The sequence below is a fragment of the Ochotona princeps genome, chromosome 2 (genome assembly GCF_030435755.1).
Source record: "Ochotona princeps isolate mOchPri1 chromosome 2, mOchPri1.hap1, whole genome shotgun sequence".
Lineage (NCBI taxonomy): Eukaryota > Metazoa > Chordata > Mammalia > Lagomorpha > Ochotonidae > Ochotona > Ochotona princeps.
Genome location: NC_080833.1, coordinates 12,420,753 through 12,444,028, shown reverse-complemented (window position 1 = coordinate 12,444,028; position 23,276 = coordinate 12,420,753). Strand labels below are relative to the sequence as shown.

The 23,276-nt window shown below is 56.7% G+C and overlaps 1 protein-coding gene across 5 annotated transcripts in view; it reads left to right on the top strand.

Moving 5' to 3' along the window:
- Window positions 1–23,276, top strand: part of CAPZB (capping actin protein of muscle Z-line subunit beta) — a 98,073-nt gene that overhangs the window by 45,417 nt on the left and 29,380 nt on the right. For 4 of the 5 annotated variants that reach the window (XM_004592305.4, XM_004592306.4, XM_058676066.1 and 1 more), the window contains exon 2: window positions 6,086–6,175. In XM_004592305.4, the coding sequence (XP_004592362.1) occupies window positions 6,086–6,175 (90 nt within the window). Of the gene's footprint in view, window positions 1–6,085; window positions 6,176–12,643; window positions 12,791–23,276 lie in introns of those variants that run through there. The other variant, XM_058676062.1, reaches the window with a different exon arrangement.

Sequence of the window (23,276 nt, the reverse complement as noted above, 5' to 3'; positions counted from 1 at the left end):
GGTGAGTGTGTTCCAGTCTGCCTGCCTTTGTTGGTGCTTAATGACTTGGAAGCTGAAATAACACTCCGCCCACCTTTCTAGAGCCTCCTGGCAGCCTCAACGGAAAACCTGTGTCAAGTGAGGGAAAATCAGGGAGGACGGGCCCTCGAGCACCCAGCGAATGTTATGTAAAAGTCCTGGCCAGAGTTGCAGGGCTGTCTGCCTGGGAGGGGGCGGTGCTTCCCGCTCAGCCATCCTGCAGGGCACCCAGTGTCACCAAGGACACGTGGACTCGCATGGTTCCACAGGATATGGTGGGGAAAGTGGGAATTTCCATCAGCAGCAGCACAATTTTCATGTCACATCTGTGCCCTTTAGAGTGTCGGAGTTCTTTAAGACTAGTACCAAAAAATCTGTGCATACACACCAATCAATACACAGATCTGCACGCAGGGCCAGCTCTGGACGGTGAGAAACATGGTTATAGACCTGGGAGTTATGCCTTTCAGTTCTGTTTCACATTAGCTTGGGTTTGTAGTTAGCACCCCAGAGCAGATGAGAAGGGTCCCAGATGAGAAAGTGTACAGCCTGACTGAAGAGCAGGTGGCGTAACAGAGCCGGCAGCAGCTGGTTCTGGCCCAGGGGCTAAGTTGCCAGCATCCCACCTCAGAGGATCGGGGTTTGAGCCTTTGCTTCAGTGTCCTGTAGACCCTGGGAGGCAGTGGGGAAGGCTCGGGTAACTGCATTCCTGGAAGACCTTGGTTGAGCTCCGGATCCTGGCCTTGACCAAGCCCTGGTAGTCGCCATTGCAGGCGCCTAGGGAGTGAACTGGCTGGTGGTAGCTCTCTATCTCGTTGCCTTTCAGAGAAGAATAGCCATAAATACAAAGCAAGTGCAAGGTTTGCTTCCAGGCACGGGTGCCCATATGAGGCCTTGGCCAGTGAGAAGTGGTCCTGCTGGTAGCCTTGACTTGGGCTCAGTTGCTATGTGTTAAAGCGTGGCACTTGCCATACGTTTTAGGGAACTAGCTATCCAGTAGGATTCCAAGAAATTGGCTCTCTGAGGATCTCCTTACCTGCGGTCAGCACTGTGCCCTCCCTGAGGGCCGCCAGCTGGGGAACAAGCGTGTTATTAATCCAAAATGTGCCGTGTTCCCCGGGTGAGCTGAGGGTGGTGAGTTGCTGGCAGGCCCCGCCCCCAGCACGGACTATTCATGAGCCGCATGCACAGACAGTTCTGACGTGGGTCACAGTGGACGCAGGACACACCAGTGGGACCTGAGGGCCCTGGGCGGCTCAGGCTCTGCAGGGCCTAGGCTTCTAGTCAGCCACCGGGACTCCAGTGTTCCCGTGGGAAGGGTGAAGCTGCCCTGTCTCTCGGAGTGGCCTCGAAGTCAGGGAGCCCAGTGCTGCTGTGCTCTGGTTAAAGCTGTCACAGATGTTCCAAGGGTAGGGGCACAGATGCCCCCTGGGAGGAATCAGTGGTGGTATTGCGAGAGGAGCTGGCCAGTGGAAGAGCCACCACCTCCCGTGCCTTCGTGGAAAGTCTAGAGCGGCCCCTGAGTCCTCAAGGAAAAGTGTGCTTTGAGGTTGGCAGGGCCAGAGAACGTGGCCCAGAAGCCTTACTTGTGAAATCACTGGGCTCTGTGAGGCTTGTAGCCAGGGGTTACCCCAGAGTTTAGGGTGCAGTCTAGCTCCATTGGAAACCCTTCTCCATGAGACCACCGCCTGGGCCAGGCTCCACGTTTCCTTCTCCTCACTCACCCATGGGCCGTGCCATGTGTTCTCATCTTCCCTTCTCCTCCTGTGTCCTGCACCTGCTGTTGGGCAGGCCTCTCAAGGGCTGCTCAGGGTGGGCGCGCGCCCCCTCCTCAGCCGATGACAGCCTGGGCCCCCTTGGTGGCTTCCTTGCCCCTGTGGCCAGTGTGGCCTGCTGTACTGTGCTTGGAGCTTAGCGTGGGTCGGGCCATCTCCTGTTGACATCCTTCCCCAGAGACTAGTGCATGCAAAAATGGAATCCAAAGATAGGTTTTTTTATGGTGCAAAAATAATTTTGAAATCCCTGTAGTCTTTCTTTATAAGGAGTTATTTTTATTTTTTTATTGGAAAGTCAGATAGATAGGAGGAGAGACAGGAAGATTTTCCGTCTGCTGATTTACTCCCCAAATGGCTGCAATGGCTAGAGCTGAGCTGATCCAAAGCCAGGAGCCAGGAGCCTCTTCTGGGTTTCCCACACAGGTGCAGGGTTCCAAGGCTTTGGGCCGTCCTCGACTGTTTTCCCAAGCCACAAGCAGGGAGCTGGATGGGAAGAGGGGCTACCGGGATTATAACCAGCGGCCTTATGGGACCCCAGCACATACAAGGCAAGGACTTAAGTTGCTACGCTACTGTGCCAGGCCCAATCCCTCCTGTAGTCTTTAGTGTGTTTTCCACGAATGTTTTAAGACTTCTTTATGCATAGATTTCGAGGTTATTGTGTCAAAATAGGAGTTGTCTTTGAATTCCGTTCTCCACAAATATTTTGACGTGTGTCCTTCCTGAAGTTGACTTTGCCCTCTAGTGTGTTTCATTCTGAAAATTTGTTTTCATGGTAGTGGTGATTTCGCTTCTTACAGAGTGATTTAAGCAATTTTGAGCCTTTTTATCTGATGTTGGAAACTGATAGAAAGTGAGACTTTGGGGTCCTTCATAGTGATGTCGCGATTGAGCCACCATTCAGGATGCCAGCGTCCCACACGGGTGCTGGTTTGAGTCCTGGCTGCTCCACTTCTAGTCCAGCTCCCTGCTAATGCATCCGGGAAAGTAACCAACGATGGGTCATGCACTTGGCCTCCCACACCCACGCGGGAGACCTGGCTGTAGCCCAGCCCTCAGCCCTGGCTCCTTGGCCGTTTGGAAAGTGAGTCATAGGATAGACAAGCCTCTCTTTCTCTTTATAATTCTACTTTTAAGATCAGTAACTCTTTAAAACAAAATAGCTGGGAAGCCATTGACGAAGTCGGTGAGGGCAAGCAGTCCCAGGATAGTATCTGTATCTGTTGTAGGAAGTGCTGGTGAGGGCTGTCCCCGCACCCCTGCAGCCTTGTACGCAGCCCCATGGCCTTGCTGTACGCAGCTCATGGCCTTGTACACAGCCCATGCCTCTGCGGCCATGTTGGGTGGTGTTCAAGGCCAGGTTGAGGCCTGGCCCATGTGTAGCATGGGTTGCTGCTGCGCCATTGTTGTTGGCCTGCAGGAGGGCTGGATCCTTGAGGGGCAGATCACGGTTGCCTCTGCACCTGCAGGAAGGCATGGCGTATCTGGCGGAGCCTCTGGGTGATCTTGCCCCAGGTCCTGGGGGTGTGCTAATGGGCCACACTCCATAGATATCCAGCGGTGAAGTACCCCCTGGGGTCCTGGACTCCCCATCCTCCTTGCATTCCTTCCTGTCTTGGCACGGCCCCTTGAACCTGCAAGTCCACAGGAGGCCTGGACAGACAGATGCCTTCTTCTAGCTTCCACTGGTGGCTCCGCTTTCCAACTCTGCTCTAGATGTTTGTCCGCAGTCTTGCTGTGTTAGTGTGTTAGTTCAAGGCGTGTTCTGCCTGTTAGAGTTCTTTGTGAGCTTTGTGAAAGCAGTGGCATCCTGAATAAAACCCCTTCCCCGTTTTTAGGGTCGTGCATGTTATTGCCACAGCTGTAAGTCACCCACATGTTTTTTATTCTCCCGTGTTGTTCCTGTGCAGACCCCTTAGGGTTTGGGATAGCTCCCAAGCCCAATGGCTCCAGTAACTCTAATTTTAACTTTTTACAAGCTGTCACTAAGCTCTCCCGTGTTGCTTCACTTAGGGGAAGCATTGAGCCATTTCCTCATTTTGTGATAGTTAAACATCCTTAGCCTTAGAAATCTGTTGTGAAACATTTCCAATTAGGATTAATTGGGATTATGTAAAATATGAGGTAGATCGTTGTGGGCTGGGGACAGTGCTGCCAGCTGCATATGTCAGGCGGAGGGGGACCTCCTGGGAGGACACCCTTCTCCCACTGGCACCCGTGAGGCTGGGTGGGCCCAGGCCCGGGAAGGTTACAGCAGCACCCTTCCGCGTGGATCTCCACTGGCCAGGCTTGCCTTGTCTGTCCTGGTTATCGCCACTCTGTTTCTGATGAATCCTCCTGGAGCCCTTGGACACTCAGGATTAGTCTCTAATTAGTTAGGCTGACCAGTTGTCAGGGTTTGCTTTTCAGAGCCAAGGGAAATTCTTGGTTAGCTAGTTAGGGTGTTGTCCAAAGCCCACGAGTCGCGGGTGGTGTCTGAGTTAGAGCTGTACCTATTCAGGAAGGAGGCCTTATTGACTGAACAACTGTGACCAGGTGACTGCTTGTTGGGCGAGGCACCCTGCCTTGTGGGGCGTCCTGCAGCTTCCCCTGGTGGGACAACCACAAAGTCTCTATCCGTGTTGGAACAAATCAGCCTCCATTGAGAGCGCCAGCTTAGGCCCTTTAACAGGTTTGACTCGATTCCTTTAAGGTTTTTTTTATGTTTGCACACCTGAGAGAGTACTTGGCTGTTTGGGAAATCTGAATATCTAACTCTGGTTTTAGGCAACAAGAGAGGTCAGAGTTGACTCAGGAGAAGCTAATAAAGTATTCTTTAAATTTTGAAATATTTCTGAATCTCTGAGACCTCTCTGTATATTTACACTACCCTATTCATTAAACGCAGTATTTATTACACATGTCGCAGGTGTTATTGAAATTCTAACAACTGTGTGGTCACTACTGCCCCATGTTAAAGAGCAAAAGTTTCCTGAGGAAAAGTTGCCTGAGGTACAAGATGGTAGTACAGGGGTTGAAGGGGTGTCTGAGTTCTTATCTCCATGTTCTACCCACAGTGACGCGGGGTTGTACTGCCTCCGCAGCCAGAGGGGCTGGGCCGTGTCGCAGTGGCCTTGGCCGACGGTGCCCGCAAAAGTGGAAGTGCATGGCGCAGCTGGGAATTCAAGGCTGCTGGGATGTTTCATTAAGCAAACAAGTGATAGGGTTTCTGGTGTGTGTGTGTTTTTTTTTTCTTCATGTGTCCCAGAATAAATTGTCATTGGTAACCATCTTGAGCACAGAACAAAACTTTTTTTTTTTCTTATTGCTGAACATGTCATGTTAATATCTGAAAGTGAGCCTACTCCAGGTATCAGTATCTGCTGACCATGAAGGGATCCTTGCCCACGGCCTGCGGCGGGGAGAGGCCTGGAGACCAGGTCGTGATGCCCAGAGGCTGCTGCCCAGTAGGCACGTGTGGCGGCCCTTGGATGTCTGGAGACACTCTTGAGCATGTGGAGAATGGTGAAGATCCTGAAGTGGGTCTGAACAGAGCAGGTCCCGGACAGAAACCAGCTCATGGCGCTCTAATGAGCCCTGCTGGCTGGTCATGAGTGTGTCTCTTGTTCATCCCTGTCCGCCAGCGCACCCTGCAGTTCCTGTGCGCAGGCCACTGCACGGCACGCCCGCCTCACTTGTTCCTTCCCACCATCTCTGCCTCCTCTTACCATAGGGTAACCTTGTGGCATTGATGTTAAATGAGGACAGGGTCATGAAGCGCTTGCTTTGTAGCTCTATAAGCTGGCGTCATTGTGACCCTTCCTGTCCCCATGGCAGTGGTGATGCTGCTTACTGTATGTGGCATCTGCCTTGCCTGCTGCAGGGAGCTCTCGATCGTGGCATGGCTCCCGTCTTAGTCGAGTGTGCACTGGGCCTGGGGACGGACGGCAGTCAAGCTTCGTTCACACAAATGAAGTACTTTTCACTGCCTGTGTGCATCTTCTGTGTGCGAGGCCTGGCCGAGGGCCCTTTGCAGGGACACCGCGGGCAGACAGCAGTGGGACACTGCTCTGCCAAGGCGGTTTGTGGTGTACAGGCGAGGCATGGCCGAGGGCCCTTTGCAGGGACACCTCGGGCAAACAGCAGGTGGGACACTGCTCTGCCAAGGCGGTTTGTGGTGTATAGACGAGGCCTGGCCGAGGGCCCTTTGCAGGGATACCTCGGGCAGACAGCAGCGGGACACTGCTCTGCCAAGGGGTTGTGGTGTCGTGTTATCACAGATGACTTAGATACCTTTCTTTGTCCCTGTACAGAGTGACCAGCAGCTGGACTGTGCCTTGGACCTAATGAGGCGCCTGCCTCCGCAACAGATTGAGAAGAACCTCAGCGACCTCATCGACCTGGTGCGTGCCTTCAGCTTGCTCCTCTTCCTTACCCGTTACACCCCCCGCCCCGGCACCCCAACCAGTTATGCCTGGGGCTTTTTTCCTGTTCAGAGTTCAGAACCTAGGAACCCAGCCTTGCAGGGCCCCACAGTTTCTCCCAGCTGAGGTGGATTTCACATGGTGGTCTCTGTTTAGAACCACCCACATTAATAAAGCCCGGATGGGGTTCTCAAGTGGATCCCAGGCCACCATGTCTGCAGTGCTACAAGCTGGAACTTGGGCACAGGAAGAGGAGGACAGACACGCAGCAGGTGGCCATTGTGCTGCTTGTCAGCTTTGGCCTTGCCAACACTGGGTGAGCGTCCCTGGCCCATGCAGTGTGCGCGCTCACTCTGAGGGGACTTCCATGGCCCCATGTGGAAGGGCTGAACAAGCAATAACTGGCTTTTATTTTTGATTTTGCTTATTCATTTTCCTTATATTTAAAAGACAATAGCCAGAGAAGATACATGTCCAGAATTCAAGCAGCCTTGTGCCAGGTAGGCAGGAGGCGGCCACCTGCAGCGCGCCGTCTGGAGGGAGCTGGGTGTCTTTGCTGGGCCAGCAGTCTGCTGCAGCCCCATGCAGAAGATGTGGGTAGAAGCTGCCTCACTGGTCTGACCCAGCCCTTTACTGGGCCTGATGCAGGGCTGCTTTTTCTCATAAACTTAGCAGGAACATGTGTCTGGCCAAGTTGAGACTCACACTGCCAGTTCTGTTACTGCTAACCCATTGTGGCAATGAAGGGCAACAACCAGGCTTTCCCTGTTGACTCCTGATGTGGCCGGGCATTTTGTTCTTAGCCAGTCCGGTGCTGCCTCTCCTTAGGGACAGGCCTGCTCAGGAGCACTGGGCAGCACTGATGGTATGTGAGGGAGAGGACCAAAGGGTCGGTTGGCAGGTTGGGGCATGGGCACCAATTAAAATGCTGCGTAGTGTCTGTCACCAGGGGCTAGTGTCCTGGTGACATTCCACAATGGCTGTCAAGAGTGTACTGCCTTGCAGTTTTAGCTGTCTTCTCCAGTGGGTGCTGGACAGGGCTGGTGCCAGGTCAAGACTGGGGGAGGCTGACGATAGCTAGCATCTGTTGAATGCCCAGAGCTGAAGTGGGTTATTTGTTGTTTCCCCATTTGGAGGGCAGAGAGAGAGAGAATGCATGAGGGAGCGTGCTCCCATTGGGTGCTCCCACTCCCAGTACCTGCCATGCCTGGGCCTGGGCCAGGCCGACTCCAGGAGCCACATCTCCCAGGTGGGTGGGAGAACCAGCTACTTGAGCTGTCGCTGTGGAGAATGCCCTTAGGTTCACAGATTCTGAAAACCACAAACATTAAAGGAAATTCCCTCCTCAGAGCTTGGCCATTCCTTTGTAGCTTCAGGGGACACCGATTCCCCCTTCCTTTCTTGGGTGGTGGGGAAGGCAGCCTTGGGGTCCACAGGCTGGAGGCCACAGCAGATCCCATCACCCAGAGTAGGCTGAGGAATGAGTGTTCTCAGAACCTGCCTGATTGGAGCCTGAGGAATGTCAGAACAGCAAAGGAACAGGGCTTCCCAGCAGCGGAGAGCTGACGGATCACGCCTTCTGCAAAGGCTGCGGTTTGCGCAGGCGCTGTCTGGGCAGTCCTTGCCCGTGCAATGCCTGTGCATGGAGTGGTGGACAGTCTTTGTCCTGGGTCCTGAGTGACCCCGAAAGTCCTTGCTGCTGGCTGCCTGCTGTTCACCTTAGGAGCGAGAGGTTTGCGTTTTTTAACTGAATTTGCAGAATTGCTTTGTCCTGAAGGACTTGATCTGCGCTGAGTATGCCGTTGTGGTTCTGAAGTTCACGTGCAGTTTGAGTTCCTTCCCAGAGCTGTAATTTCAGAAAATTCACAGTGTTACGAGTCTCTCCAAAAGCTAAGCATGCAGGGCCTTTGTTTGGTGTAATCGGGGATCAGGCGGTGTTTTCAGAGCGCCAGCTGCACTGCTCCGTGCAAATTGCAGGCATTTCCCCAGGTTCACCTACCCGAAACGGGGACCTGGGGAAATGCCGTCCTGGTCCTGGTCGTCCAGAGAAGGCTCCAGGGTTGAGACTGCAAAAATGTTAGGACGTACCAGCATTCTCCCAGGGGGGCAGCCTTACTTGGAAGGGGAAGCCAGGCAGCAGTAGGGAAATGAATTGGTGTTGGTGGTCCGGTTACAGGGCTGCATGAAGGGCAGCGTGGTAGGTGCTGGGCGGCCGGGCTGAGGCAGCCCCGATCCTCCTGCCACATCAGCTTCTCCGGCCTCAGCACTTTGGCTGCCTCTGCTTTGGAGTGCACGCTCTGATTGGCAGGCAGTGACCTTCCTATGCAGATGGCCAGAACCTCCCTTGAATGCCTCCTGATCCCACTGTGTGAGAATGAAGTCAGCTGAAATCCGCTGGTAAGCTGTTTCAAAAATACCCACACCCCCGCGTGGGCCCCAGAGCCGCGTGATGAGAAGGTGCTGCCGTGGCTTCCTAACCTCTGTCCTTGTATGGCTGTGCCTCGCATGCTGGCAGCGAGAGTCGGCCCTTCTCGCCTGGGCTGCATTCTGTGCCCTGAGCCTAGCAAGGCACCTCCTGTTGCAGGTTGACACCCAGCAGGCCGCTGGTCCTTCGCCTTTATAAGAGCACACCAAAAATAGCTGTGAATCTGTACGACCAGGCAAGAAAGTCTGCTTGCAAACATTGGTCACCTCATTTTAAAACGCTTTCTTTTTCTCCTTTCTGGTAATCCCCTAAAGTCCCAGCTCTGGGATGTCCCCAGACTCTGCTGCAGCGATGGGAAGGCTTTGAGCTGGCATGGCTGCCAGGCCATCCTGGCCAGGCCCGAGGGTTGAGGTGGTGGAGACGTGGCGATGCTTTAGCAGGGTGTTAACGAGTTGAACACTCTTGGTGTCAGTGTGTTCCTCCTCTTAGTGGCTGAGATTGCCTCCAGAAACAGAAGGGACCAGCTGGGCATGGTGTACCACCTGCCAGCCACAGCGGCACCTGTGTTTGGAAGCGCTCATGGCAGGCCTGCCCTGGGCCAGGCAAGCAGCTTATCTGTGGGGAACAAGCTGTGACGTGGGGGGCTGGGATGCATGGATGCTCTCACCGAGGGAGGCTCCAGGGATCCCGGGTCCCAGAGGACCCCAAGCCTTGTTCCCAGGGAACTGCCTGGGGACACTGCTCACACACGCTGGTGACAAGGAAATTAAGATTGACAGCATATTTGAGAGCTCATTAGTGCTTGTAAGGAGCTGGAGTCTTAGCAGAGCGGCTGGGGTGTGTGAAGCAGCCTTCCTGGTACTGGCAGCCTCAGTTTTGTCCCCAGGTGTGAAGGCCTGCTAGACACAGGCCCAAGGCCGCCCCCGCACAGGGGTCAGACACCCGCTGCTGTGTGCTTGCTTCTTAGCGCCTGCAGACCCAGAGTATCTTCCTTGCCTCAGACTGTGGTTCTGTTTTCTAAAGGGGATCTCAGTTTAGGTGGAAAGTTGAGGAATTCGGCAGCGTCTGTTGGATGTGTCCGATGAGTCACGCCCAGTGTTGCACCCCGGGAGGACTGTGGGCAAGCCTCGGCCCACATAGGGATCCTTGAACTGGATCCCAAGGCCTGGGCCTGGGCCGTCGTCCAGCTGATGAGCCCTGCGGTGGGTGTCACGCTGGGGACTGAGTTATTTTCTGAGGGTTTGGTTGACATCTGATGCGCACCACTGTGGAAGGTGCTGGCGTGCTCTGGGTGGGGCTTCCTCGGGGGAGGCCATGGTGGGTTGGCTTTGCACCCTGTGTGTCTGTTGGCTCTGTGCCCACTTGCTTCTCCCTGGAAGGTGGCACAGAGTCTGTGATGGTCCTGCCCGACTGTCAGGGGACTTGTGATGAGGCTGGGGGAGGACAGGCACTACGATTCTGCAGATAAAAGGACTTCCTCCTACCCAGGCTCCCTCCTGAGGGCAGGAAGAGCTATGACTGTGCTGCCCAGATCAGTGGCCGGGGTAGGGGTTGTGGGCATCCAGAGGCAGATCCTGCTCAGGCCACACAGCGCTGTTGGGCCCACTGTGTTGCGTGTTGCATGTGGTCAAGGCAAGGTGCTGTTCTGAGCAGTGCCTCACGCAGCCTCTCTGAGACTACCTGCAGCAGGTGTGAGGCTGCAGGCGGTGCCGGGTGCTGGTCTGAGTGACCGAGTCACATGTCCCATAGCAGCCGCTGGCGCCACATGCGCCCAGTTAGACAAGATAAGCAGAGGGACACGCCCTCCAGGGGCAAGGAGGCCGTGGATGACAGCTGGTGTGCTCTGGACTGAAGGGCTGAGGCCTGGGGAGAACTTAAACTGTGGCCAGTGACCTTCATTTCTGTGGGAGGCTGATGAGCTGTGCAGTAGAGGCCAGCCATATCTCCAAGGGACTAAAGAGTTAGCTGTGAAGCCCGAAGACGCCAGAGAAAACAATATGGTCAGGACTGTACAAGGTGTTGAAGCTGATGGCGGGATTGCGGGTTTTGGCTGACTGCAAGCCAAGTTCACAGGGTCAAATTGAAGGCCAAGGTCATACTCTGGAACTAGTCTGTGCCCTCTGGTAAAGAACACAGCCTCTGCAAGTCATCAGACACCTCCCACATGGCTGCTGGGGGCAGGAGGGGACTTGAGCAGCTCATAAGTAGAATGGTGGAGCCATGCTTGTGCCCCAGGCAACTTCACTGTGGGAGTGCTGCCCTGATGGGGCATAGTAGGAGTGGGCATAGTCTGTGGAAACAGAGCCAGCTGCGTGGACAGGTGACTCGCTGTGGGGACAGCGTCAGTGTGTCAGACTGACAGGAGCCAGAAAAATGCGGGTCAGGCCGAGATGGACCCCCTCCTCGGACAGCCCTTCCGCGGGCTCAGCAGGTGGGCCCTGCTGCTATCTGGGCCGTGACTTGCCTTCTTCCCGCTGCTGCCGCTCGGTAGGGAGTCTCTTGGACGAAGGCAAGGAGTGGCCGGGAGAGACGTGGCACCAAGAGGCGCTTTGCCCTGCCTGTTGGCTCATTGGGGGTTCTGAGAGGTCCTGACACTACACAGAGCTGAAGGGACCATTCCTCTTTAGCCCAGCCTGTCCCGACTCATGTTCATGGTGGGCACTTGGGCTCCCAGGAAGCTCCTAGCATGCATATCAGCTGGCCAGGAGTCTGGGCCCTGTTGGCAGTGGCCCTGTGTGTGATGTTTGCGGGGTCTTTTCACAATCATTCAGTAGAAGCACAGCTTTTCTTGAACTTTTTGCAAATAACGAACTGCATCAAAACACGTGCGTTCCTTCAGTGGGGAGAAGGAAGCATGGTGCATGGGAGGTGGGGACGTAGCGGATCTGCCAGGGAGCAAGCAGACCTGTGTGGCTTTGGGTGTGCCCCTGCCTGACCTGACACCCTCTGGCCTCAGGATCCTCTCTGTAGGATGTGGCTGGTCTCTCTTGGAGTTGAGTTCTGTGGCCCACAACTGCCGGGGCATCGCCACGGATACCCTTCTGTTGATGCCCCTGTGTTCCAAGCCCCCCTTGGCTGGCAAAAGAGGTGTCTGTTTTCTCAGGTAGTGTGGCTGCATCCCCTGCCCTGGGCAACACACACATGGACAGCAGAGCAGCGTGGGGCAGGCAGGCAGGGGCCTCCTCGGGTTTCCTGGGCCTTGGCGGCTCCTGGTCCCAGGACTGAATCCCACCTGGGGCAGGCCACCCCTCTGCCTGGGAATGCCCTTCTGCTGTCCACAGTCCCAGCACTTGACCCTCATAGTAGTCGAGCTGCTGGTTCTCTGCTCCTGTATCTCCTTCCTTCCTGCACGGCCAGCCCCTGGGCGGATCCGTCAGCTGTTGAGTGGGCCCACGGCTCCATCCCTCTCTGGGTGTTTCCTGAGAGTCCCCTAACTCATGATGCCTGTTTTAGACCCTTGGGACACACAATTGTGAGGTGCTGCCTACCAGGGGACCTAGGCTTGAAGCTGCCTGCCAGTTTGTTATGTCCATTTCCTGGGAAACTATTTCATGTCCCCTCACTCTGTTAACCTGCTGGTGTTAGTGTCCTCGGGAGTTGAGGGTTGCGGATTCCTGGCTCCATATTTCCAGACTGACCAGTCAGTTTGAGGCCTCCTTGGGGGTTGCGGTGCAAGATGCTTGAGGGCTCTTGTCTGCAGCACACCTTGGCCTTGGCCATGTGACCCGAGTCACAGTGCTAGACTGGTACCTGGCTTGCGTCAGCTGTCTGTGGGGCCCCTGGGGTCACGTCAGCCTCACATTGGGTTCCTAAGAGGTAGTTACTGTGTGCCAGCTGTTTGCTGGATTCTGTCTTTAGCTGATTCAGACCACATTGTGAAGCTTACCTTGAGTCCACTGCGCAAGGAGCAAACTCAAGGCGCTTCCACGGGGTGGGCCCTGTCTGAGCAGAGACGAGTAAGGAGCCCCAGCTGCTCCAGGGATGGCTGTCTGCTTGTCACCACAGGTCCCCGCGACAGCTGCCTCCGATCGCTGACGTCTTCACCGTCGTCGGTGCCTACAGGAGTGGCTCGGTCTGCACTGAGCGTAGCTTTCCCCTCCCCGCTGTGGAGGGCGTCTTGTGGCCTTCCCGTTAAAGATGACGTGCTGATGGAGATGGACTCATCCATGGTAATGAGCACGTGGCCCGTGGCCAGGCCACCCCTCCCCCGGCAGCTGCGCTGCCCCAGGTGGCAGAGGCCAGGTGAAGGAGTCCCCAGCTCAGCCTCTCCCTCCGAGGGTCATGGGTCCCTGCCGCACCAGATGCATTTTATTCATTAATCAGACAGTTGTGGTTGTGCCTTTGCCACATCTGCCGCTGCCTTCCTGGGCCTGTGGAGCTCACAATTAGGGCTCATTAGAGACCCCGTCTGTCCAGGCTCCCAGAGCCTGCCTCCAGGAGGCCATGCGGTGCAGCAGGGGGTGTGCCTTGGCGGGGAGCTTCCCACCCTGGCCCCTGGAGTGGATGGAGTCCCTGCATTGCAGATGATTGCTGAGCACGTTCTAGGAGGCAGAGTTGCCGACTTTGGGGTCCTAGTGCGCCCATTGCCTTTTATGTAATTGAAGCCTTCAAGCTCAGAGCGGAATTGAAGTTACAGATGGTGGTGGTAGGAGTTTGTCAGGTGGAGGCTTTGGAACAAGGATCTGACAGCAGGCCACTCCGAGGAGACTCCGAGCCAAGTACAGAAGAGATTTAATTACAGTTAATCTTGCTCTCCCCCTTTCTGGAATGTATTGGGACACTTAATTAGTGTTGACTGGAAGCTAAAATAACACCCCGGGAGCTGCTCCCCAGGCTGGAAGTGAATCGCCTGTTCCTGAGCACGGGCCGGGAGTGGAGGCACTGTGGCACTGCGGCATGACTTCATGCTGCCTCGCCCTCTTTGTCCTGCCCCATTCCTTGACCTTTGCACATCCATGCGTCTTCCTGGGGTTGCCTTCCAGCACTTGGGGTGGGTTGTGTGGGCAGCACAGAAACCCTAAGGGGACACTGCTGGTCTGTACCTGCAGCCCCTGACACAGTGTCTGGCCATGCACTGGTGATGGACCCAGTGGCCCCCAGCCCTGCGGCAAGGACTCGCCCCTGGCTTTTCTGAGCTGTGCCATCCAAGCTGGAGGGGAAAGGGGCCAACAAGCCCTCTGGAGACCTCAGTGGGCCCCCGTCGGCAGGCGGCCATGGAGGGGCAGTAAGCATGGGACTCTTGAGGATTGCAGAGCTGGTGGCCCTGAGGAAGCTGCCTGGGCTCTTGGCCTCGGTGTCTTCATCCCTGCAGTGGGCGAATTAGCACTTCGCTTGTTCTCAGAGAGAATGGTTGCAAGCGCTAAACAAAGTCGTCCAGGAGAGGCTTCAAGGGTGCAGGTCTGAGTTGAGTGCAGTGATAGAAGGTGACAGGAGTGTTCCTGACAGGCTTGCTGGCTGCGTGAGGTGACCAGAGCAGGCTGAGGTCTTGCCGTTTCCCATGACCACAGCACTGGCTTTGGGAGGCACGTGCCTGTCCCTTAGCTGTGTGGCCTGTCCTTGTTTGTCCAGGACAGCGGGGGGTGGTATTGTCCTTCAGCCAGGAGAGGGTGGTAAGCCGTGCCGGTTTCACCATGAGTCTTGAGTGTTGATGCTGTGGGTGTTAAACGGGGCACGGTGTGGAGGAACTGCAGGAGGGAAGCAGGCCAGGCCCTTGTCTGCAGCTTGGACTGCCAAGACCTAAAGGCTTATTTGCAAAAGCAAGGAGTGGGGGGATATCTTTGACCTACTGGGTCACTCCCCAAATAGCTGTAACGGCCAGGGCTGGGTCAGGCCAAAGCCTGTAAGCAGAACTCCATGCCAGTGTCCCATCGAGGTGACAGGACTTGGGCACTTGGACCAGGCACTTTAACGGGAAGCTGAATCAAAAGCAGAATAGCCAGGATGGAAACCCACGCTCCAATCTTGGACGCTGGTGTCCCAGGTGGAGCTTAACCTGCTGTACTGCAGCACTGGCCCCTCAGGTCACCTTTAAGGAGTACTTCACACCCTTTCTGGCCTGCTGCTCCCCAACCCCAAGTCCCTCGAGTATGGCAGTGGCCATCCCTTGGCAGCCAGAGCGCCTGTCTCAGATGCACTCATGGACGTGTCCTGGGAGCAAGCCCTGAGAATGCGTCTGGGTTCCAGAGCTCTGGAGCTGGCTCATCCCTGCTCTGTGTGCTCTTGCTTGCTGCAAGGCCCGTTTGCGCTCCTGCTGGGTCCTTGTACGTGCTGTCCCCTTCACTGAGGTTCCCCTCATCCGGCTCTGCTCCCGCTGGCTCCTCATCTCCCACGCTGCCTTCCGTCTCACCCAGCCATGCACCGGCTTGTTCTGCCTGTTGGAGTCACTGTGTTTTGCTCACTTTGGATCCTCGGTATCACACACCCACCTGGGCCCCTGCTGAGTGAGCTGGAGTGCCAGGGGCCGTGCTTTTTAAAGAGCTCTTAATCACAGGAGGCAGGTACCCAGAGGGGTGTAGGACAGGCTGCTACCCCAGTCCAGAAATCTGAAGTCTGGAACTTCCAGAGGGCAGCAGGACAGCACATGTGGGTGATGGCGTACTAGACCTCGTGTGCTAAGTCACAGTGGGAACGCATGTGCACTGAAAACTGAGGTACAGAACCACCTTCAAGGGTGTGTGTGTGTGTGAGGGCTGAGAGAATTTCGTGTTTGCAGTCGAGTCCCGTCCATTTGAGGATTACACCCGTTCTGTGATGTAGACATTCCAAAATACAGGGGAGAGAATCCGAGCAGGTGGATGTGTTACCTGTGAGTGTAACGTGACACCTGATCCCTGTGCCCACATCAGCCTCAATGGCTACCAGTGCCTGCCGGTTGAGGAGCCCCCCTGAACTGTCCTCCCCTGCACCTCCTGCCCCCTGGGGCTGTGGTGAGAGGGAACACTCTGGGGGGGCCCTTGGGCACTGGGAGCAGCCTGCTACGCCCGAGGGAGCCTAAGTTTAGCAGCCCCTGGCTCCTTGTTTGGTCTCTGGCTTAGACCCCTCGGTCCTGTTGTTTTGGTTAAGATTTGGTAACTTGGGGCTCCAGAAAAGCAGACCTGAATGGCCCAACGGGAAGGGATGGAGCGGTGGCAGCTGTCGGGGGATGGTGGTGGCCTTGACTCCCTCACTCCCCTGGATGTTGGAGGGAGCGGGCAGGGATGCCTGGTGATGTGCTTGTGGAAAGACCTACAGCCGTGTGTAACAAGGACCGCACCTGCAGCTGAGGGCTTGGCTGCTGTTTGCCTCTCCAGGCCAGGTGGTCCTGCCTTCCACCACTCAGGGGTCAGCTGGGGCTGCTGAGAGAGCGCGGATGTGGTGCCTGTCCGTTGCATTGCGTCCGGCATCCCTTCCGTTGTGGACTGAGCCGAGATGAGCAGGCCGGCCCGCGGCCCTTGCAAGTCTTTCCCTAATTAGAGGCCCTCCCAGCTGCGTGCCTGGCTCCTCTGCCTCATGTCTCCGCCCTGCTGTGTTTGTGTTTAAAATTCCATCTTTCCAAAATGTTTGCCACTCAGCAAGTCTCCTGCTGAGCCCCAACTTTTGTTTGGGAAAAGTTTTGTTGTTTTTCTAACGTTTTGGTTTTTATTCTGCCTATGTACAAGAAATTTAAGTCTCTTTAGAGTTATTTTTGAAAACGCTCTTGACCTTATTTTTTTTGAAGCATGATGTGTGGACTTCACTGTGGTCCCTGGCGTCCAGCTGTTTCAGCAGCCCATTTTGGTCCCTGGAAAAAAAGAGCAGATGCACCAAGGCCCCCTGGTGGTCCTCCATGAGGGGCAGCGTGCTGCTTGGAGGGCTGGCCAGCAGGATGAGCTGCCACCCTCTCGGATCCTGTCCCCTGGGGCTGGAAGGCAGGGGTCCTGTGGGGCATGGGGGCCCGTGCTCAGGCCTTGCCCTGGCAGGGCTTCTGTGAGGTACACTCTCCTGTCTCAGGAGCCTGAAGCCTGACAGCAAGCTTGGAGGCTCGGGTCAGGCTGTCCCATGGATACCGGCCCATGTCACCCCTTCCGAAGTTGGTGCTGTGCTGTCTGCTCTGAGGGGGAACTGAAGCTAGGTAAGGCCTGTGTCAGGGCTGGCAGGAAAAGCTGGGCCTTCTATTAGCAAGTTTGACCTGCAGGAGTGGTCAGAGACCTCCTTTGGCCAAGAAGAGGGGAGGTGATGGGATGGATGTGGAGTTTGGGGGCTGCCTGGGCAGTCTGTTTCCAGCCCTTCCGCTTAGGGCTGTGGGCCGTCCCCTCCCCACTTGGGTCCCAAGGCCAGACCCCGTCAGGTCTTCAGTTACAGCAGGAAGGGGCCTCCTCATAGTGCATCAGCCCCTTAACAACACTGTGACACAGAAGCCCTGGGGTGTGAAGTGCACGTGGCTACCCCCAGGAGGGAAGAGATGGGCACCCTCTCCCAGGCTTCCTGACCTGCAGGCCACTGCTCTTCGCTCACTTAGGCCTGGGTCTCGTGGCTACCCCTTACTTGGATTTGAATCCCCCTGTAGCTGCCCAGGATGCCTGTGCAGCGAGAACCCGTGTTCTCCCTGCCTCTGTGGGGTCCTCGCTGCAAGACTCCTGTCCGGCGTGCCACCCTGCGCTTTTGAGGATGCTTCTCGACTGAGCAACCCCCAGGCACAGCCTCGTGTCCTCATGCTCCCTTTGCACAGTCATGTTTGCTCAGCACCTTCCTGCCTCCACAGCGGCTCAGCTGGGCCATCCGCTCGTCATGCCCTGGACATGCATGGCACGTGGGCACTCGCTCGTGTCCTCCCTCCCCTGCGAGAAGTTGCCGAAGCAGACGTTGTCTGCATGCGCAGTATGCTATACGTGAGCAGGCTCTACCCACAGCTTTGTGTTTGGGGTCCCTTCCTGGAGATAGACACCATGGATCCTGGGAGAACCAGCCCTCTGAAGGTCCCCCAGGTTACTCGGGAGTCGGGGTGACTGCTTCTGCAGGAGGAAGGCCGCAGCCTTTTCTGTTTACTCGTGTTCCGGTGGATGAGTCGGCAGAAACTGGTGAGATGGCTGTCGGGGGAGGAATCCAATGTGGAACCAGAAGGATTTTTGTGCTGAGAGAGGGGGAAAAAAAGCCATCCCTCGGTGCCAACCTGGCACACACCACCATGCCCGCTGCCGCACACAGGGAGTGACACTCGGAAGGCAACGCAAGCATTACTGGAATCAGGAGGCTGTGGGGATTGTTTGGAAGTTTGCGGTCTGGAAAGTTTGGAGATTTTGTGATGTGAAGAGCCGACATAAGTAGGCTTCTCCATGGCTCCGAGGCCCTGTGGCCGCATGGCCCCAGGCTGCTGAGCCTCTGCCCCTGCTCCTGGCACTAGGTGTGGTGGGGCTGGCAGCAGTCCCAGCCTGGTAGGTGTACTGTTCTGCTCCCTGCACAGGCTCTTGTTTGAAGATTTATTTACCTAGTTGAAAGAGGGACAAAGTTAGAGAGGGGGTCTTGCATTCTCTGATTCTGTGCCCAAATGGCTGCAGTGGCTAGGGCTGGAGCAGGCTAGGCCAGGAACCAGCAGCTTCTTCAGGGTCTGTCTCTCACATGGGTGCAGGGGCTCAAGCACTTGGGCCATTTTCCGCTGACTTCCCAGGTGCATTAGCAGGGCACAAGATCGGAAGCAGAGTAGCTAGGACTCGAACCAACTCTCAGGCGGGCTGCAGGCATTGAGGGCAGTGTGGCTTCATCTGCTGAGCCCCCGCAGCAGCGCCCCCCCCATGCAGTTTGACGCTGGGGTTCCCCTGCTTCACCTTGGAGACTGGCACAGCCTCGTGAACTTGAGCACACCTGTGGGGCTTCCAGATTGGACATGTGCCACATGTTCACATGGAGGCGTGGCTCTCTGGATCCTTACTGTCAAGTTTCCCCACATGTGGCCCTTTTACTGCCGACCCAGACAGAAGTTGCGGGAGTCCCAGGCCCTGGTGCTGTCTTCCCACCCGCCTGAGGGCAGCCCAAGTGGATGTTCATCCTGGACCCAGTCTGGAGGTGGACAGTTGATTCTCCAGCCCCTGCCTGCAGTTAGGCCTCCCCTGGTAGTAGGTTCCACTCTTAGGTTCCATTCATGCCTGACCTTGTGTTGGCAAAGCCCTTCTTGCCATGTCCCTCCTCTGTCACCGTCAGCTGAGCATTTGCAAGTGCTTGCACCCCGGTTACTTGCCAGATGTGTGGAGACTGTGTTGTCTTGCCCAGCTGCCATGGGACTCTGCTGTGTGACCTGCATGCAGTCGCAGCCTGGGCTGCCCCACCCGTGGTGGACTTGCTGCTGCTGTCAGCCATGCAGGGCTCAGCCTCTCTTGTTGGATGCAGTTTCACCTGTTACCCAAAAAAGATGTGGTCATGTAGGAAGCAAGCCATGCAAGCAACACTTCAGATGTGTAGATGGCAGGACCAAGGCATCTCTGGACGGAGAGTGTGGCCACCTGTCCATCCTCTTCCTCCTCCTCCCAGGCAAGCCCCACTGTGGGAGGGGCCTGTGTGCAGTGAGCAGGGCAGAAACCCGTCCCCTCATACCTGCAGGGTGGTAGTCAGGTCTGCATCCAAGTCTGGCCTGGAATAGGAACCCACCCACATTCCAGTGTGGAGCTGGGCGTGAGTGGTCCAGGCAGGGGCTGCACGCGTACCTGTGCTGTTCTCCCATGTTTCTCCTCTGCTTTGCACCTTCCTGGCCTGCCTGTTGGCCCTTTGACAGAGGCAGAGCTCTGAGGGTGAGTACTGAGCCCAAGCTCAAGGTCGCCTTTGGTGACAGTTTCTTTTGATTTCTTTCAAGAGGTGTGAGGCACCCACCCAGGGGGAGATGGGGAGGGAGGGACACAGAAAAACCCTGTTCTAGGCGGGGTGTGATGTTGGGCCCCCTGACCCTGTGATCACCAAGCAGCCAACACAGGGCCGCCTCACACTTGGTGGCAGTGACGTTGGGCCCCCTGACCCCGTGACCGCCAAGCATCCAACACAGGCCCCCTCACATGTGGCAGCAGTGCTACAGGAGTGTGGGGCATGGTCCCAAGCGGAGGCCCTAGCTGTCCTCCGCCCTGTTGGCCGGGTGTGGGCTCCCCTGTGGGTGGGAAGGCACCGTGGGCCCCACCTCAGAGAAAGTGCTTCGGCCAACAGCTCCAGTGGCTGTCATCCTGGCATAGGGGCTGCAGCTGTCCCCCGCCCCTGAGGGTGATGACAGCCACACTCGGGCATCCCGTGTAGCCTGTCCCTCAGCAGCTCCGTGGGCTGTGGCCCGTGACAGGGTGGCCATGGGGGATACATGGTGTTCTCCCATGCTCACTGTGTCCAGTCAGGTCCCTGCTGGTGGTTCTTACCTGGGAGGGAGCAGCGGCTTCCTTCTCTGTGCTCTTTAGCCTTGGGGACTTTGGCCACAGGAACGTGTCCCTGTCACCATCAGAAGTAAAGTTTCTGAGATATGGCGATGTGCTGGGTTTGCGTCCTCCACCAGGTGTGGTAACCCCACCCCGCCCTGCCTGCCCTGCACCTCCCAAACCAGAGATCCCCTGCCCCCCAGCCTCCTTGGATTCCTCTCACCCTGGGCATTCTGGGGCTTTTCTTGGCTCGTTTCTGGTCTGGCTCCCTGGCCGCGTGTGATGGTCACGGCAGGGCCTCCTGTCCATCTTGTTCATCGCCCAATCCTCAGTGCTGCCTCACACAATGCCTGAAACAAGCCCCAGACTTGTGCAAGGGAAGGGACTCCAAGCAGGTGCTGTGCCCTGCACTGGTCCTTCCAGGAAGGGTTAGGCAGCATTCAGGGCTGGGAGTGATGCCAGGACATTGTTCTCCAGAATGGGTGCAGAGTGTGCTGCTGGTGCAACTTTGCTTTCTGTTTTTAAAGTTTAGTTTGGAAAATAGTAGAGGGAATGAGTTGTGAACAGAGCCCTCTGCTGGCCACCAGGAGCTCCAGCAGCCTGACTATTGGAGCCTGTAGATGGTGGATTGTTAGAGGGAGGTGGGCCAAGTGATGGGGGCAGTGTGATGGGGCTCCGGCCATGTAAGAGGAGAAGTGGGCTGTGTGTGAGGGGGTGTGCCAGCTAGGACCCTTCCTGCCATAATTTTGGAGCATCACTGCTGAGCAGCCGAGTGAGCAGCGCCTGTTTTCGATTCTTATCTCTGGCAACGGCTCCCAGCCAGTGGGCTGATCAGAAGGCGGAACCTGTTCCTTTTTAAAACACCACGGTACAGGGGAGCGCTTCTTGGAGACGGCGCCGTGGCCATGTCAGCCGTGCAGCTGCGCTGGTCTGACTCTCGCGCTCTTTTTCAAGGGTTCATCTCAAGTTTCTTTTTCTGGTTGAATAGTTTTTTCTTTTTTTCTTCAGCAGAAGAGGCAAAGTGGAACCATGTGGCTGCACAGACGCAGACCGCACTGTGGCCGGAAGCTTCTGATTTGTGTCTCCTTTCCCGTGATCAGCTGGTGGGTTAGATTAGCAGAGAAGTGCTCACTTGGGGCAAAGGAAGAATGTGATTTTTTCTTTTTTCTTTTTTTAAGCCTTCCCTGAACAGCTCGGTGACCTGGGGCTGGTTGCTTTTCTGAGGCCTGTGGGACCCTTCTTGGTGATAGGGTGGGTGGGCCTGGGCCGCAGTGACACAGGTGGAGCCTTCGGTGCCCACACCCAGGACCCCGTGGGCTGTGGCCTCCTGCTGGCTAAGGAGTCGATGCCGTCCCGCATGCTCTCCCTGTGGGTTTGCTCCGCTCTTCCTGACATTCCAGTTCCCTTTCCCCAGCTGCGCCCAGGATGTGTTGTGCTCCTGTGTGTCGGGTAAAGCGACTGTGGAACCCTGTACCTCCTCACCGGAAGTTCTCAGGTACAGGCTGGCCAATGAGGGGTGGCAGTGGCTTGCATGGTCTTCAGGGCCACCTTATTGTTGCTTGCAAAGGCCGTGAAGCAGCTGAGGCAGCGGCCCCGGGCCAGCTGTGTGTCGGCACAACCTTTTCCCCCAGAGGTCCCCTGGGCCCAGCAGGGCAGGTGCCACGCGCACCCTAACGAGACCCTCAGCTCTGTTTGGAACTGTCTTTCCCTTTAAAGCCTGTGCAGGCTCCTAGTCCCTGAGGCTTGATGTGATTTTACCGCCGTCTAAGCAATGGGCCTGCCCGGAGAGGGACGTAGGGCTGGGTGAGTGGAGAGAGTCCTTCGGTAATTGCATGATTTGTGGTTCTTGGAGCGTGGAGTTAGCAGAACCCTGCTGTGTGGGACCTGTGCTGGGCCCCCAGGGCCGGCAGGACACACCAACAGCAGAGGGCAGTGTTAGAGCAGAAGGATCCCGGGAACTGGGGGGTTCTTGGGAAGCTGGAGTTGGGGCTAGACCTGAAGGCCGGGGGCTGAGAGAGGATCTGGAAGAGACTGCTGGATTTGGCAAGGAAAAGCACCTGTTGTAAGCTTTGGGACACTCGCGCCGAGACGGGCTGCCCGTGTGCCTGGGGGACCTGCTTTGCTGATGGCCACTGGGGGACTGCCTGGTGCAGATTTGTGGGTGTGATGGTGGTGGCATGCGTGTCCCTGAATGGATTATCTATGCTCAAGAGCCAGGACTGCTGAGTGTGTGCCCACATGGCCCAGTCTGAGGCTGTCTCCGGAAGGGGAACAGTGGTGCCTGCCCAGGTAGAGGGCCAGTCCTCGGCCCTGTTAAACCACTCACCATTTGTGAGGTGCTGGGTTTTCTCCGCCGCGCGCATGTGTGTACGTGTGTGTGTGGGGGGGGGGAGAGAGGAGGGAGGTAGCGGGGATTCCAGGTTAACTGTAAATGCTTTCCTGAGTTGGCTGGTGCGCTGCTCAGGGAGGGCGGGGGTGGGGGCCCTGCTGCCACTCACCTGCTGTGAGGTGGGGCTGGAGCCCAGTTCTGAGTTGCCTTCCTCACTGTGGCTGCCTGAGGCCAGCCTCACCTGGTATCCTCCCAGTGGAACTGTGAGTAGAACCTGGCCATGGGCACCCATCTCAGTGTGGGCACCCCTCTGTGTTGGCACCCCTCTGTGTGGGCACCTCTCTCAGTGTGGGCACCCATCTCTGTGTGGGCACCCCTCTCAATGTGGGCACCCCTCTCAGTGTGGGCACCCCTCTCAGTGTGGGCACCACTCTCAGTGTGGGCACTTCTCTCTGTGTGGGCACCCCTCTGTGTGGGCACCTCTCTGGGCACTCCTCTCTGGGCACCCCTCTCAGTGGGGGCACCCCTCTGTGTGGGCACCCGTCTGTGTGGGCACTCCTCTGTGTGGACTCCCCTCCCTATGTGGACTCCCCTCTCTGTGTGGGCACCTCTCTGTGGGCACTCCTCTCTGTGTGGGCACCCCTCTCTGTGGGCACTCCTCTCTGTGTGGACACCCCTCTCTGTGTGGGCACCCCTCTCAGTGTGGGCACCCCTCTGTGTGGGTGCACCCCTCTGTGTGGGCACTCCTCTCTCTGTGGGCACTCCTCTCTGTGTGGACACCCCTCTCAGTGTGGGCACCCCTCTGTGTGGGTGCACCCCTCTGTGTGGGCACTCCTCTCTGTGTGGGCACCCCTCTGTGTGGGTACCCCTCTGTGTGGGCACCCCTCTCTGTGTGGGCACCCCTCTCAGTGTGGGCACTCCTCTCTGTGTGGGCACCCCTCTCTGTGTGGGCACCCCTCTGTGTGGGCACCCCTCTCAGTGTGGGCACCC